Raw genomic sequence first — 16,186 nt, forward strand, 5'->3', positions numbered from 1 at the left:
TCACAGAGAACAACTCTAAACATATAGCTGCCTAGAACAAAATGAGTTGGATGAAAGTCCAAAGTCCAGACCTACCTCAACTGAGAGCCGATATGGCAAGACTTGATCATTAATTTTCACCGACACCACCCATTCTAACTGACCTTAAGTTTTTTTTTGCAAAGTAGAATTGGCATATGTTATTCTACTGTTGCAAAAGGTGGTTCTATAAATACAAATGGATTCCACACTTCTAAGATTCTCCCTTGCGAGACAGTGGGAAAGCCTTTATTATTTCCTTCAATTTAACAATTATGCATTACTTGGTAAAAATTCTATCTCATGAAATCCCCCCAATAATTGAAGCATACCTACAGTAGTAAATGACTAACCTGAAAGAATAAAATAATAGGATATTAATAATTTTTCAAGGCACTGCCTTTTTAGACAAATTCAAATCTATTCCTAATATATTCACTAAAACATGAAGGACATTTGCCGTCAACAGAGCTCTACTTTTGTGATGTAAATTGATGTTTTTAAAGAAAATGTGTTGTTGGGGGTAAAAGGAGGGAAAAACACAAATTAAAGGTACACTCCATTGTAACAATTTTGTTGGCAGACATTTGGGATCATTAAAGGGGATGTTAAAGACGCCGCCGTGCAAACAGAGGACCCTTTGTTATCTAGTTAGTTTCCACCTTCATTTATACGCAAGTTTTAACTTAAAATCATCAGCACAAAAATAATTTAGGTAATCATTATCCTTTTGCGGTCATTTAAAATTTATATAAATTATTTCGTCATCTATTCAATGGTAAAAGGACAATCATCGGTGATTTTTAGTCAGGCATTCTCAGAGGGCGCCTGCTTGTAGCCCTGATGCGTTCTGTTGCAGTCCCCGCTCTTGTGTCGGGATCCACCGCTAACCTGAAGCTGGTAAGGATAAACTGCTCAGAGCAATTAAAGGGGAAATGTAGCTAGAATATTATCCAGTTTAGCTCTCAAACTAGCTCCTAGTCTCATTCTGTGCGCCTTCATTGCGCAATGTCACCACGGCGCTTGCACTAGCAGCCCGTTCAGCGATTTAGTGCTAATACTAACTCAGATGTTGCACACATCGCATGGCGAGGGAGAGGAAAGGGTTAATTTTTTCCGCCGCCGACATTTTTGTTAGGCGCTCTGCCGCAACTTTTTAACTCGCATGTGCAAGCAGCCGGAGCGATGGTTCTCCGCGGTGAATCAGATTTGGGCAGAAGTGTGCAACGGCGTTGGTCTCCGGTGGCGGCGCGGCTCGCATGTCGGCTCTCCAGCGGCTCTTTGTTGCGGAGGGCTGCCTCTGCTCATCGCCGCACGCATGGATCGGCTAGCCACAGCTAGCAGCAGAAAACCCCAAAACTAAAAATTTTTTGTTCAGCTAAGCTGGCCGATGTTGGGGCTGTGGTTGCCTCTGCAGCCGGTGTCTTCAAGGCCGATCACGGGCTACCACGTGTCTTACATCGCGGTAAATGGAGGGTTTTTTTTTTATGTAGGACTGCGCTGATATATCGGTTGCCAGTGCCTCAGGGGGGGGGTTGAATGAACGTGGAATCATTTTGTGCCTTGACCACTACTCCATTGAATCTGTCGTGGCCCCTCCTTGCGCTACACAACTCCAGTTTGCGCAACAAACTGGGATTGTGTCAGGTTGTGCCGTTTTAATCGAGGCATATACAGACGCACGGTCATTTTGGGTTGTTTTGATTGGATGCGCGCTAAGACCTGGGGAATGAGGGGGGGGGGGGGCGTTTCGTTTGGCTACCTACTAATTCACATGGTCTACAAGATTTGAGTGTTTTTTGTTTTGTTTTGGCAAACGCAGAGGTTCAAAATGTGTTAAGATGAAATCTTGTCAACGTGAAGTTATAGCGGCAGAATCGTGAGGTTCTTGTTTATGTCAAGGGACATAAATCTGACGGTGAAGAAGTGTGTGTGTGTGTGGGGTGGGGGGCGTGTGGAGAGGAGATGCATGCAAGATAGACGGAACACAGCGGGTTGCCCTCCAACATTGCACATAATGTTTACAAAGCGCAAGTGTAGCTTTAAGAAGAAGCTGTAAAATAAATTCCCTTCATACCATCCCAGTCTCACATACTTTCCACCCCCCTACTCCCACTTGACCACACCCCTCACTCACTCTCTCCTTTCCTAAGTAAAAGTAACTTTTTTTTTTTCTTATGCACAATTCATTAGGCATACTGCCTTTTTTTAGGGTGCTGTTTCAAGAAGGTACAACAAAGATCATATTATGGTAAATATAAAGCTTGAAATAAATTGCAGCTTTAATGCATTTTTTTTTTTATAAGGGTGCAGCAGAATCAGTCATTTTAGGCGACAACAATTGCAAAAAAAACTGCAACATCCTGAGGGACTGCTTAAATTTTTTTTTATTGAATAGATTTGAAAAGTTGCCAAACATCCTTCTGAGATTTTGGGTCATTATTGACTTAATAGCGTCCAGTAGTTCATGACGCCAATCTGCTGTTTCACCATGCATTATGGTACTCCAGTGTATTGAGTTCTGGAGGCTGATGGACTGAAGTGAACTTATTGTCAGGTTAAAGAAATAGCGGCAGTCAGGGTTGTCAAGATCATCATTATTTCCATGTAATCAAAACAAAAAAATACTTTTTCAAAGTAGGGATGCACCGATACCAAAATTTGGGCTGATATTAATATTGCTGTTATGTCCAATAACCAATATTTACCAATGTGTGTGTATATACATAAACACACACATTTATATTTCTGGGATGATCAAATTTTGCACAATTTTGTCCTGGCTGAAAACTATCCTAATGGAATTTTTGAATGTGGGTTAAAGTCTAGATTTACACGCTGCTTTTCAAGAATCAAGAACCTTTATTGTCCCTCATTGTTTGTATGCCTGCTTTCGACAACGTGAAAAGACCACACTGCCGACTTTGCATCTCTGCTTCGTTTAAAACCCCCAGAATCCTGGCTGCTATGCGTTTTTGTCACTATCACATAGCCAAAAAAACAAGAATGCATGACCAGCCCCTCCCCTGCCCCTCTTCAAACAGATGTTTCAAGAGGGCCAGTAGATGGAAATAAACATTGGTTGTTAATAACCAGCCAATTTTTCTTATTGGACTGATACCGATACGTAAAAAAAAAAAGACTACCCTTGGCCGATGTTGATGTTGGTATATCGTGCATCCCTAATTCAAAGACACTCATTTGCTTCAAAGTCGATATAAACTGATTTGTTCATCTGAACAATGATCTGCTGCTGGAAGTTTAACCTCTGCTAACGTGTGGAGTACAGCCAGAAGAATATATGCGACCCCCTTTATCGACAAGACAAACACAAAAGCCTTGGGAGGAACGTTTCCTATGGCAGACGGACATGAAAAAACAAAGGGCTGAACAATGCCACACGCTAAGTTATTCTTACAAGCTAACACTAAGACACTGATGATTGAGGTGAATTTGAAAAGGTCAGTAAAGCTCCTGTGTCTGCAGCAGTGGAGCAGTAAACCTGAAAGACTGACATATGCTGTCGTCATCTTTGTAAATATTAGCTTCCTGGACACAGACAGCCCAATGATGGGGTTGTGTCAGTCTGAGCTCCCCCGTCGAGATGTGCTTCTCCGTTACGTGCTGTGGTCCGAATCTAAATAGGAATACATTAATCCGCCGACTTCCCAGTGGGCTAGTAGAAACGGTGTATGGGGGAGCCAGACTGAAGCTGAGCTGAAAAGAGCGGAAACCATTTGCCACCTTCCCTGCTGCTGTATTTGATGAAGAAATGATGATGAAAAATGATCAGAAAAACAGAAATCGTACATGGACCAGGTCATTGTTTACGCTGTAAACAAATATGCCTTGTATGCGCCAGATCCAGGTTCGTTTGAAACACAATTCATTTTGGTATAGAATGATCAAGGGCTGGGTGATATAGAAAAAAAAACATATTGATAAAATAGAAATCGTATTGATCGATATCATAAATTATCAACAAGTTCAAAACATAGATTTTAAGTGCAGCCCTGGCCATTTTATCCTGTTTCTTAGCTACCTATTTTTAGATACAGAACACACAAACCCTTTATTCAACCAACTTTTTCCCAAAACTACAAGTTTAAAAAAAAAAGAGGGGACGGAGCTTAGTAATGGAGTGTTTTGCTGGCTCTGTGTTTGTGATTGGTTGGGAGGATGTAATGGTCTAATGTTAACCTACATGGCTAGAATGCATAAGGAAGGAAAACTTATTTTATTGACCTTTTTCATTGATATACGTATATTGATACATATCATTGAATTATCGTCCAGCCCTATTATTATCCCTTATTTGTTCCTCAGTAGTCACATTGAATTGTATCAACATCAAATTGACAGGCAAATACAAGTATGCAATGAGATAAGCAAATATAATCAAATCAAATAATTGCCTGACTGAATCAAAAGTACACACTTCCATAAAGATTGGACATATGCAAAATCTTCCTTTTTTTTAGCCCTTAAATGCATTTTGTTATGTACTTGAAGTCTCAGAGTGCCGAAAAGTTGAATGTAGTTTGTCCAGATGCTGCGTGGATGCTTAATTTTTTTCAAGCTGTTCGGTTTTCTCTGTTACGTTTTTTTCTACAATTACATCAAAATATTAGCTGTGGAACTGCTAAACAAGGTCATGGACTTCCAGGTTACTAAATTCACAATTCCCCCATTTTTATTCCTCGCTGCAATCTTGTAGTCCAAGCTCAAGGAAGCTGAAGTGAAAATGTTCAGGTGTTGGGTTTGTTAACCCACACAATTCATGACACTGTCCCCCAGCGTACTACAACAATGGTTGAAAAGGGGTGGGGTCTGAAAGTGCCTCATCTGCATTTAAAGAGGCGTCACCAAAACGAGTTGCTCTCAGACGCGCCTCAGAACAGGAGCAAAAGAGGGGCTGTGGGGCAACAATAACGCCAAAGCATTTCAATTCCACTTTATATTGACCACAAGTCTGAATGAGATAAATGTGAAAAGGAGGAATTTAAAGTGCATGATATGTCCCCTTTAACAGTTATACCATTAGTGTTGTCTACCGTGTTACCAAACCGGGAAACCACATGTAAATTATATTTTTCTCTAAATGATGGCTGAATTGTCCCGTTCTGATTGGGTTTCCCCTAATAAAGGAAGCCTAAGATAAGACTCTCATAATATAATTAGATTTTTATTGCAATTTTTTTTTTTTTTTTTTTTCTTCGTATTGTTATTTAGTCTGAAATTTTAGCGTTGTGTTAACCCTAGTGTGAGATTAACTGAGCCTTTTGGTGTAGTTCCTCAGAGTGATAGAATTAGCTTTAAAAGATGTGAACTCTGTGATCAGGAAGGGAAGCACATGGTCAGCTAGCTATAATAATTCAGAGGTAGGCTGTGTTGTTTGAACAACGCTCGGCTTGCGCCCAGGGGCCCTTTATTGCCTCTGTTTCCTGTTCTTCGCTGAGATGGGCAACACCTGGCACGGCCTTCCTTTGCAGTGGCCCGTCTGCTCCAAGGATCGACGCGTTGTGCGTTAAGAGGTGGTAGACTGCACGCCTTGGTTGTAATGAGTTGGTTGTTTGAGCTGCTGTTGCCCTTCTATCATCTCAAACCAGTCTGCCCTCTTAATTCAGGCCAAAACCCTGCCACTTAATGGATAATGTCTCGTTTTGAGCCATTCTCGTTTAGCCATTCGCAATGGTGGTTGTGTTTGAAAATCCACTAAACCGGGAGTTTCTGTAGTCCATCTGGTACCAACACACCCATTCATGTTCAACGTCACTTAAATGCGCTTTGTTCCCCGTTCCGATACTCAGTTTGATCACCAGCAGGTTGTCTTCGCCACATTTAGAAGCGAAATGCCTTGAGTCGATAGCATCTTATTTTCTCACTCTAGTAGTGTTAACCAATTCAACATGTGTGCCCAATAAAAGCAGCCAGTGAGGGTGTTTTATGAAAGTTTTATTCAGATTCGGAAGAGATTGGCAACACACAAATAAACAGACAAGGATAATAGTGCCCATATTTATTATTCCCCACAGAATACAGCAAACAAACAGCAAGCACTTCACACACGCAAAGTAGCAAACACTTAAAGCAACATTGCTTTAAGACAAGCGTGATGTTCCATCCCTTACCCTGGCACAGAACTGGGAAGTCGGTCAGTCCGGTAAGAGCAGAATCCATGCGGCCGGGCGTCCAACTCGGACCCACGGTAGTATCAGATGGGAGCGAGAGTGGCCAGTTCTCTCTCTCAGCTGATCTGTTCGTCCCGTTTCCAAAACATGTTTCCAAAACAAAAAACGTCCCTAGCATCTCAGCAGTGTGTGAAGCAAAATAACATTGCAAACTCAGAATACAGCAAATCAAACAAAATAAGGAATGCAGAATCAGTCTTTCCCACAACACGTTGTCATAGGTTCCCACCACAAGTTAAAACAAGTTATAGCAAAATAACACATGTTGTTAGCAACATAACAGGCACGAGCATATATGTTGCTCTTAGTTTAAAACTAACCAGTTTTTCCAAAAATACATTGTCAAAGAACAAAAATAATTCTTTAATATATCAGAGGGGATGCAAATGCAGTGTATCTTGACATTTACGTTTGATCACCCTCGTGTGTCTCTTTAGCATTGCAGCGTCTTTGATTATTATTTAGACTGGTGTTCTTGTACCCAGGTGACATGCTTTTTTTTTTTTTTTCTTTCTTGCTCTCTGTTTCAGTGGTGAGGACCCGGAGTTCCATCAGAAATGTCTGTGAGGGAGTCTTTTAACCCCGAAAGCTATGAGCTGGACAAGAACTTCAGGCTCACACGCTTTGCTGAGCTGAAGGGGACAGGCTGCAAGGTTGGCTGTCCAAATCCAAATTTGGTATGCTCTGATTTAAAAATATTGTTGATCAATAATCCCACTCTCACCCCCCGATCTTAGGTTCCTCAAGATGTTTTACAGAAGCTGCTCGAGGCCTTACAGGAGAACCACTATCAGGAGGATGAACAGTTCCTGGGGGCCGTTATGCCTCGATTAGGTAATGCTGATCATCATTCATGTCACCGGTAGCTTCAGTGTGTTCTTTGGGTGTCTCTCATTATACAAATATGCTCAAACAGCTAAGATCCTTATTTAAGCATAAGCTGAATGTATTATACCTCACTTAACAAGTGAAATGAATTTACTGTTTTACAATTTACAATGAATTGGATGTTTTACAATTGCTTGTCATTATTTGAAGCACCCGCGTGCTTCTGCTCTTTAAGAGTTTTGTTTGTCTTAAAGGCATCGGCATGGACACATGCGTCATCCCTCTCAGACATGGTGGACTTTCTCTCGTCCAGACAACAGATTACATCTATCCTATCGTTGACGACCCCTACATGATGGTAACGGTGCTTCTTTTTACTTGACTTTCTGTTCGGTCTGCAGTGGTTAATACAGGGTTCCTACGCAGAAAAATATTTCTATTTCTTCCCCTGTCCCATTGTCTGTCCTGATGATCGCAGAAGAAATATCTGCCATAAATACATGTTGAGCTTTTGTATGTGTGTATTATGATGGACAACTGTGCAAATTTGACATGATCAATGCGTGGGAACCCTTTCATTAGCAGAAATCCAAACATTACATTTCTTTTTTTGTTTATGTTCTTGGGTTGCCTTGAAGAGTATTATAACTAATTGGAACAAACTTATGTGGATTTTCTTAGGGATGTTGAGGTGGACTAAAACAAAGTAGTGCATAATTGTAAAGATAAGAAAAGGACAGAAGTTTTTTTTTTTTTTTTATTCCAAATAAAAATATTCCCAACAAAATACAATTTTCCTACAAAGTAAAATGTTAGGCACAAAACCAAGTTTCTTTTGTTGTTGTAATAATAACCACATATTTTGCATTTTCTTTAATTTTATCATAGATGGGACCACATCTATCCAGTGACTTTTACTCATATTGCTGCAAATAGACAATAAAATTATATTTTTCAATCGAGGCCAAAATAATTTGCAACCTTTTACGTAAACCTGGGAACTGCAATGATTTAAACATCCAACAAAAATAAAATCTGACTATTTTATTTGTTTAATTCAAATAGTGAATGCTTAAAGGATAATTAATGAATAGTTTATTGTAAAAAAAATCTTTCAGTTAAAGAATAATTTTCTCTTGGCCCACGTGACAAAAAGTTTGGACCCACCCCCCACGCTCTAACACCTTCACAGACAGCTGTAATCATGATGAGATTAGAAGATACCCAGATGGATTCTATCTACTTATTTTGGTGACTTCATATTTTTATTTATGAAGAAAATCACGTGACATAAAACACATCAAGATTTGCGTTTGTAACTTTCAAAGGGTGTGAATACTTTTGTAAGGCGCCGTGAGCCTCTGTGTCGCAACAAACAGCTTCTATGGTTAATTTGAAGTGTTTCTGCTCTGTAGGGACGAATTGCTTGTGCCAATGTTCTAAGTGACCTGTACGCCATGGGAGTGACGGAGTGTGACAACATGTTGATGCTTCTGGGAGTCAGCAACAAGATGTCAGAAAAAGTAAGATGCGTCGCGTTTAATGGATTTCTTGGGCTGTCAGCATAACTGACTATACAGAAAAATAAACATTTGAGCGCTTTTGTAAATGGGTTCGAGTATTTTGCTCCTCTGATACGCGGCGTGTGTGATGGAAATAAAATCCGTTACAGTGAGTGCCTGCGTTTACAAGAACCATAGAATATCTGTTAACAAAGTGTATATGCTGACTGCATGAGTCACGGTAGTCACATAAGAGTTTATTCCCTACAAGTTCAGCACTGCTACTCTGTGGATCTTTAAGGGAGATAATGTGATGGAACTGGGTGATTTGACACATCCAGTCTATACGGAGTGTTTTTTTTTTTTAAACACTTGCTGAAACGTGCGTGTTTGCAGGAAAGAGACAAAGTCATGCCACTGATCATTCAGGGATTCAAGGACGCTTCGGAGGAGGCCGGCACGTCTGTCACAGGGGGCCAAACGGTGGTCAACCCCTGGGTGGTGATGGGAGGAGTCGCTACGACCGTGTGTCAGCCTAATGAGTTCATCATGTAGGTAGAAGCTCCTGCTGCTTGTTCATTCTCATTGGCTTTTCTGTCACCATTAGAGAAAAAAATATAAAAAAAAAAAAACACAACAATCTCATGTCCGCTGCCTCCTAGGCCAGATAACGCAGTGCCAGGGGACGTGTTGGTGTTGACCAAACCGTTGGGGACACAAGTGGCTGTCGCAGTGCACCAGTGGCTAGATATTGTAAGTCTTTTTTATTATTAAATATTGTAAGATGCATTTAGGAAGCTGTGTGTTATTCTATGACACACATTGAATATGGATTTGTTTCGTTTTGTTCACCTTTCAGCCCGAGAAGTGGAACAAGATCAAGCTGGTGGTGACCCAGGAAGACGTAGAGCTGGCCTACCATGAAGCTATGCTGAACATGGCCCGGCTAAACCGGACAGGTAAACCCGTCACTCGTGTGTTTGCTGGATTTCATTCAGTGTTGTTGTTTTTTTTTCATTAAATTTGAATTTAGATTTGATTTTATCACTGCTTCTGTGTATTTTATTGTGGAGAAGTATCAAATAGGGAAACAGCGCCCTCTGCTGAGGCTCAGTTGTACCATACATCTGTTGGAAAATTATACTGTACTGAATATGTTGACAATAAGTTAAAAGAAAGAAGAAAAACTCACATTAATTGAGAATTTTTCTTGCCTAATTATTAGCATTTAATATCACATCCTAGTCTAGTCTAGTCTACCATGAACCCAAGAGAGCATAAAGGAGAGGGGCTCAAACTGCGGTCCACAGCAGCCTTTTAGATGCATCTCTGCTTAACCATCCCTGAATCAAACACTTTGGTCATTAGTGGGACGCTGAAGAACTTGATTGCATGTTAGAGGTAATTAGGCCACTCGATTCAGCCGATTCTGTTAGTCCAGGGATGCTTCTAAAAGTTGTAGGTAACCCGGCGTATAAATGATTCCCAATCAGAGAATTATTCACCCAGAAGCAGAAGTCATATTCAAGCTTCCTTTCTGTCCTCCTCTGCAGCTGCCGGCCTCATGCACACCTTCAACGCACACGCAGCCACTGACATCACGGGGTTCGGCATCCTCGGCCACGCTCAGACTCTGGCGCGGCAGCAGAGGAGCGAGGTTTCGTTCGTCATCCACAACCTCCCAGTGCTCGCCAAGATGGCCGCCGTGTCCAAAGCCTGTGGGAACATGTTTGGGCTTATGCATGGCACGTGCCCCGAAACATCAGGTCTGTGTTCATGTGGTTCTGACATTGGCTTCCACTGTCTAGTGTTAAGATTTTAAGTTTCTGGAATATAAATGGGAATATTTGTCACCCTCTTATAAGCTAAAGCAAGTGTAGTGGTCCTCTTTCAGCCATGTGGCCTACAGTGCACAGCAACAGGTGTGTTAGGGGCTGCTCTGTGTTGCATTATGCTCCCTAGAGAAGGAAATTGACATCTCATTTAAAGAACTTTAGACCTCAGGAACATTATACGGGAATGTTTTTACAATTTTAAAAAGGATTTTTTAAAATATATTTGTAAACGTTGGAACCAATAAACCGTCCATGTCGAGTTATTTCATTTATTTAAACAGATGCTGGATTTGCCATTTTTGCCGTATGTCGGTGAAGATTCTCAGTCATCCAGGTCACGATCAATCCAAAAAAAGTTAAAACGTGAAACAACTGGAACTCTGTTCTGAAGCTGAAGACCTTTTTATTATCATCTAATATAGAACAGATTACTGGATCAATGTGTGCTTCTGTGCTTTTTTGTCTGTCTTATTGCGTCTCTGCTCTGTCTACTGTAACCCCAGTCGGTCGAGGCGGATGACCGTTCATACTGAGCCCGATTCTGCTGGAGGTTTTTCCTTCCCGCTAATGGGTGGTTTTTCTTTCCACTGTCGCTTCATGCTTGCTCAGTATGAGGGATTGCAGCAAAGCCATGTACAATGCAGACGACTCTCCCTGTAGCTCTACGCTTCTCCAGGAGTGAATGCTGCTTGTTGGGACTTTGATGCAATCAACTGGTTCCCTTATATATGAAACTTTTGACCAATCTGTATAATATGATTGAACTTGACTTTGTAAAGTGCCTTGAGATGACATGTTTCATGAATTGGCGCTATATAAATAAAATTTAATTGAATTGAATATCGCTTCCCATCCAGGAAGCTTTCTCCATTCAAAATGTCTGGTGTAACATTTCAGTACGTCTTCAGAATAGAAGTCCAGTTGTTTTATTTTTTTAACCTTTTTTGGATAAAGTTTTGCTCTAAACGTTGTTGGTGGTTGTTAAACTTTGCTCAGCTTTGTTATAAAGTAAACAACTTAAAATGAGAGAAACCATGTTTTAGGAAAGTAGTGCCTTTAAAAACCTCTTTAGTTGATATGTTGCTTTCTGTAGTTTAATTTTTGCACTCATCATAATGTATGTTGCACTCTAATGGTAATGGGAGACTATCAACAGATGTTTTTCGCCCAGTTTTTAATATATTTTTCATATATTGAAAAGTGTTTGTTAATTCTTAATATAATATATTATGGACAGTGGAGTAAATTCATCATCATCATCATAGTGGTGATCAGAGATGTGGACCAGTATCATCACATGCTCAATAAGTCAGGCATTTCTGACAACACACTGACCGATCGCTGTTCTTCCCGCTCTAAGGAGGCCTGCTGATCTGTCTGCCCCGGGAGCAGGCCGCCCGCTTCTGCGCCGAGATCAAATCCCCGAAATACGGCGAGGGCCACCAAGCTTGGATCATCGGGATCGTAGAGAAAGGAAACCGCACGGCCCGCATCATCGACAAGCCTCGGATCATCGAGGTGGCACCGCAAGCGGCCACGCAGAATGTCAACCCAACGCCCGGCGCAACCTCTTAATCCTCGTTTTGTTGCCTCATAGACCTGAACCCCCAAAACCTCTGTTGAGAGTTTTTTTTAGACTTCTAAACTACAAAACCATCGTAGAGTGTTGACAAATTTACACACGATAGTAAAAGAAAAAAAAAAAAAGACACCCAACAAAGACTGGGTTGGTGCGTCGACGTGGAAACAGCCCCACACAGTGGCCTCTCAAGGGTATGTCGCCACCCAGTGGACTCAAGCTGCAGCTTCCCCATGAAAAGAAATTGGCAAGAACTAGAGCGTACTCATAATCCATTTGTGTTTTGTATCGTTAAATGTGCTTGATTGGCTGGCAGCTTCTGACAGGAGAGCGATAATGAAGACAATAATGTGATACTGTTGATTCATTTTGAATCTGGGGAGTTCTGGAGTCCGTTGCCTCTTTTGTCTCTCAGAACTGCTCTCATCAAACAAGCACACTGTGTTTTTTTTTGTTTGTTTGTTTTTTGTTGTTCATTCGCTTTGTACAGTTTAAAAGCCTAGTTTTTAGTTCATCGCTGTACCTGATGCCTCCGAAAACACAGCTCGATCAGAATGACGTGTTTTTTTTTTTAATTTTAATTTTTTAGTATTTTGTCTTTTGGATCATCCCCATGTATGCTCATTAACACTTGAACAGATAATTGTTGATTTCTGCTACTCGGGAGCTGCAGTCATACGACTGCAATAAATCAAGCCGTTTGAGTTGTAGCTGCACCGCTGTGCTTTCTCCATATGTTATAGGTTATTTTTTTAAGACGAGAAAATTCTTCATTCCAAGTGCAGCAACATATTTACAGGAAGATGAGAACTTTTTTTTTTTCCATTGTAAATTTAAGAAAATCACCTTAAAACGAATAAGTGTCTTGAATTATCCACGAAATGAGCTCTTAACGGTTTATTTTTGGTAGATGGTGCATGGTACATTGTTGATACCAGGTGACGTGCTAAAAGCAAACTGACAATGAAGCTGGTTGAAGATTTTCTTTCTCCTGATTCATGAGAAGAATCCGGACGACGTCGTACAATGCTAGGAACAAGATGTAATCTCTATCCCACCTCTTACAATAAACATTTTATAAAACTTTGCTCTTCTGCTCTCTTTTTAATCTGAAAATATTAACGCAAAAGTTAGCGTGTTTAAAAAGTGTAGTATTTGCTATTTTTACACGGGTACAGAGCCTAGAGTCAGGTTCAGTCAGAATCCCTTTCTTGTGTCCCCTTAGGGAAATAAGGTGGGAGAAGAAAACAGGCAAATACCCACGCACACAGAAACAATAATGAATTTAGCAACAATAAAATCAGTAAACATCCATGTACAATTATCAATTGAGAGAGGCTAAACAAGTCAAGCCCGATTACCTTTAAGATTTTTCCGATTGACGGTATGGCTAGCAAAAAGGTGTTTCCATGTGTTTGTTCTTGATTTAGGACGCCTGAATCTCCTCCCTGATGGTAGTAGCTCGAATTCACTATGGGGTGGCTGATTTGAAGAATGAATTGTGTTCTGCCTTTTGTAGGACTCTTTCTTAAACAAAACCAAAAAAAAAGCTTTTGAATTGGGTAATCTCACTCCAATCATTTTGCCAGCAATTCTTACAATTTGCTTGATCCTGTTCTTGTCTCCAGCTGACAGACTGACAAACCGGGTGATAAGAGCGAAAGTGAGCGCAGATTGAATCAGAATTATAGAAAATGGTCATCGACTTTTTACACACTCCAAACTTATTTAATTTACGTGGGAAGTGGAGTCTAACTAACCTTATCTGTGACAGGCTGATAACAGTGTCATCTGCAAATTTCAGGGTGTGTCTATCTATCTACTTCCTCCTGCAATCATTAGTGTACAAGACATACAGCAGGGGAGAAAGAACACAGGCCTGAGGGGAACCAGTAGAAGAAAACAACTCAAATGACAGAACCGTTTGCCCTAACACACTGTGATCTGTCAACAAGAAAGTCTCAGACCCATCCAACAGCAGTAGGACACAAGTTAAAGTTAGTCAATAATTCACAAGCTAAAATATAGCTTGTAAATTAGAAGAGATAGGGAACAGGCTGGCACTCCATGTCTGTTGCCAATTTATTAGAACTGATTACATCAAGCCCTGGAATGTACCGGCGACCTGTCCAGGGTGTACCCCGCCTATTGCCCAATGACCGCTGGAGCCCCCTGCAACCCTGCGTGGATAATTACCTCAATATGCCGGTGCAACTCAATAATTTAGACTATAAGTGAGAAGCTTATTTTAGTAAATTCAAATACTAACACTCCTATAGGTTCACTACTGAAAACAGAATACTGCATAAAACAAGTAAATAGGCCCTTTAATTCAGAAATGTCTATACTAAAAAGTATATATCAACATACTACTATGTGTACTCAATGCCTGGTTGGGGCTCTTTTTGCATGAATTATTACATCAATGTAACGGGGAAGTAAGGCGATTGGCCTGTTGCTCTGCTGAGATGTTCAGGAAGCCCAGGTTTCGTTAAAAGTGGCCTTAATCTCATCTGTATTGTCGGGTGTGGTGTCTCTCATCTTCTTTACAATACCCCGTCCCCGTAGCTTCTTCATCTTAAACCAGATGAGTTGACCAATCGCACGCCCGCTGACAGGGTGGGACAAACGGGTCCATTATCCCGGGCCCAGGACAGAGGGGGGCCCCAAAACTGACACTCTGACTATTAAAATACAGGCAAAGTAATTTTTCAAAAGATATTTGTGTGAAAAATATTTAATATTAGAGTAACTAAATATATACATATATATCTGCATTAGGTATATTACATATACCCAATGCAGAACTCCCCCCCACCCCAACATAAAATGGTTAGACCATTAGGACAACGGCTGGCTGCAACTATGAAAGTTTGTTTCGATGCAAACTAAGAATGTCAGGTTTTTAGATGTCCGGCGCACAGAAATGAAACGAGGAGAGAAAAAGAGAAGATGACACTAAAGGCTTGCTGCCCGATTGGAGAGTCTGAGCATAGTGGCTCAGAGACGGCTCACGCCGTCAATTTCAATGATCCCACGTTATGGCCAACAAAAGTGACTGATTCTGATTGAGTAAATGTTGTGCATTTAACGGCAAAAAGGAAGCCTTTCTCAGAGATGGCAAATGAACCGCCAGCAGATTCAGAGGGTCTAACCACATTTTTGAAGAGAAGTCATCTAAGACTTGTTTGGAGGACAAAAATAAATATTTCTGTAAACAGCAGGTAATTGAATAAAATAAAAGGCATAGGAGAATGAAGTATACAGTTAAGTTGACTTTTTTTGGTGTGTGTGTGTGCGCGCGTGTGTGTGGTGTGGTGGCGGCTGGTGCCCAAAAAGACTTTGCCCTAGCAAAGCTGTCAGCTGGCCTGCACAGGGATACCATGGTCTGCAAAGCAGTGTGGGCAGGTGCCTAATCCAGCGTCTCCATAAGGAAGCATGAAGTGCTCTAACAATCAGTTGGTAGCCTGATGTCCACTTTTTCACGTGGACAACCAGTTTTGTTTGTAACACTGAAACTCGTTAGATTGCAAAGTCACTGCTTAGAAGGCTGAGTTTCCCTACAACTCTACAGACTGAAGAAGCTTCTCAGAGAAGGGACTAAACGTTTCAAAGAACCTGTCCAGAGTACCAATTAATTTTTTAAATACTGACACTCCTTTTTTATTGTTCTTTTTTGTATTTTTCTACCTGGATTATTGCGATGTATCAGGACATGAAGTGCTCTAAAATTTCCTTGAAGAGGGCTGTGCTGACTGTGGACTTGGTAAAACACAGTGGACCAACACCAACGTAGAATTTGGAGTTTTCATCAGCTCTAACAGATAACTATAAAGAAGAACAGAAATAAGCACTAACAAATCACATGTGCTGTATGATTCACTATGAGGAGTTATTTGGATGTGTAGCAGATCCAAAACTATTTGAATATTGCATCTGTAACTCAAATCTCGTTCTTTAAAAGTTTGAAGATTAAGTAAAAAAAGTTGCCCATACACCCACACCCTCCATACATTAACACATCAACGTCATGGTCTGAGACCTTGGACCATGGGTATGTATAGTTTCAAGTGTTTTTAGAGGACTTCCTTTCCTATGTTAATACTCTAAAGTTAACCTCAAATAACAAAGCAGAATTCACCCTGCTGCATCTCAAAAATCTACTCTTAATCAACACTGCATAACAACACCCATAAATACCATAGTTATGGTATACTTTTATTTCACAGGATG

General features: G+C 40.7%; 1 protein-coding gene across 2 annotated transcripts; it reads left to right on the forward strand.

Annotated features, from left to right (window-relative positions):
* The first annotated feature begins 796 nt into the window (after positions 1-796).
* On the forward strand, positions 797-13,040 carry sephs1 (selenophosphate synthetase 1). Of its 2 annotated transcripts, none has more exons than XM_036134894.1 (10): positions 797-918; positions 6,740-6,862; positions 6,947-7,043; positions 7,292-7,395; positions 8,453-8,560; positions 8,936-9,090; positions 9,202-9,292; positions 9,399-9,498; positions 10,093-10,305; positions 11,735-13,040. In XM_036134894.1, the coding sequence occupies exons 2-10, from the start codon at positions 6,767-6,769 to the stop codon at positions 11,947-11,949; spliced, it is 1,179 nt and encodes a 392-aa protein (XP_035990787.1). In that variant the 5' UTR covers positions 797-918; positions 6,740-6,766; the 3' UTR covers positions 11,950-13,040. The 2 variants fall into 2 exon arrangements, with proteins under 2 accessions (XP_035990787.1, XP_035990788.1); XM_036134895.1 differs by lacking the exon at positions 797-918 and adding an exon at positions 1,142-1,483.
* The last annotated feature ends 3,146 nt before the right edge of the window (positions 13,041-16,186 follow it).

This window comes from Fundulus heteroclitus, unplaced genomic scaffold, assembly GCF_011125445.2.
Source record: "Fundulus heteroclitus isolate FHET01 unplaced genomic scaffold, MU-UCD_Fhet_4.1 scaffold_93, whole genome shotgun sequence".
NCBI lineage: Eukaryota > Metazoa > Chordata > Actinopteri > Cyprinodontiformes > Fundulidae > Fundulus > Fundulus heteroclitus.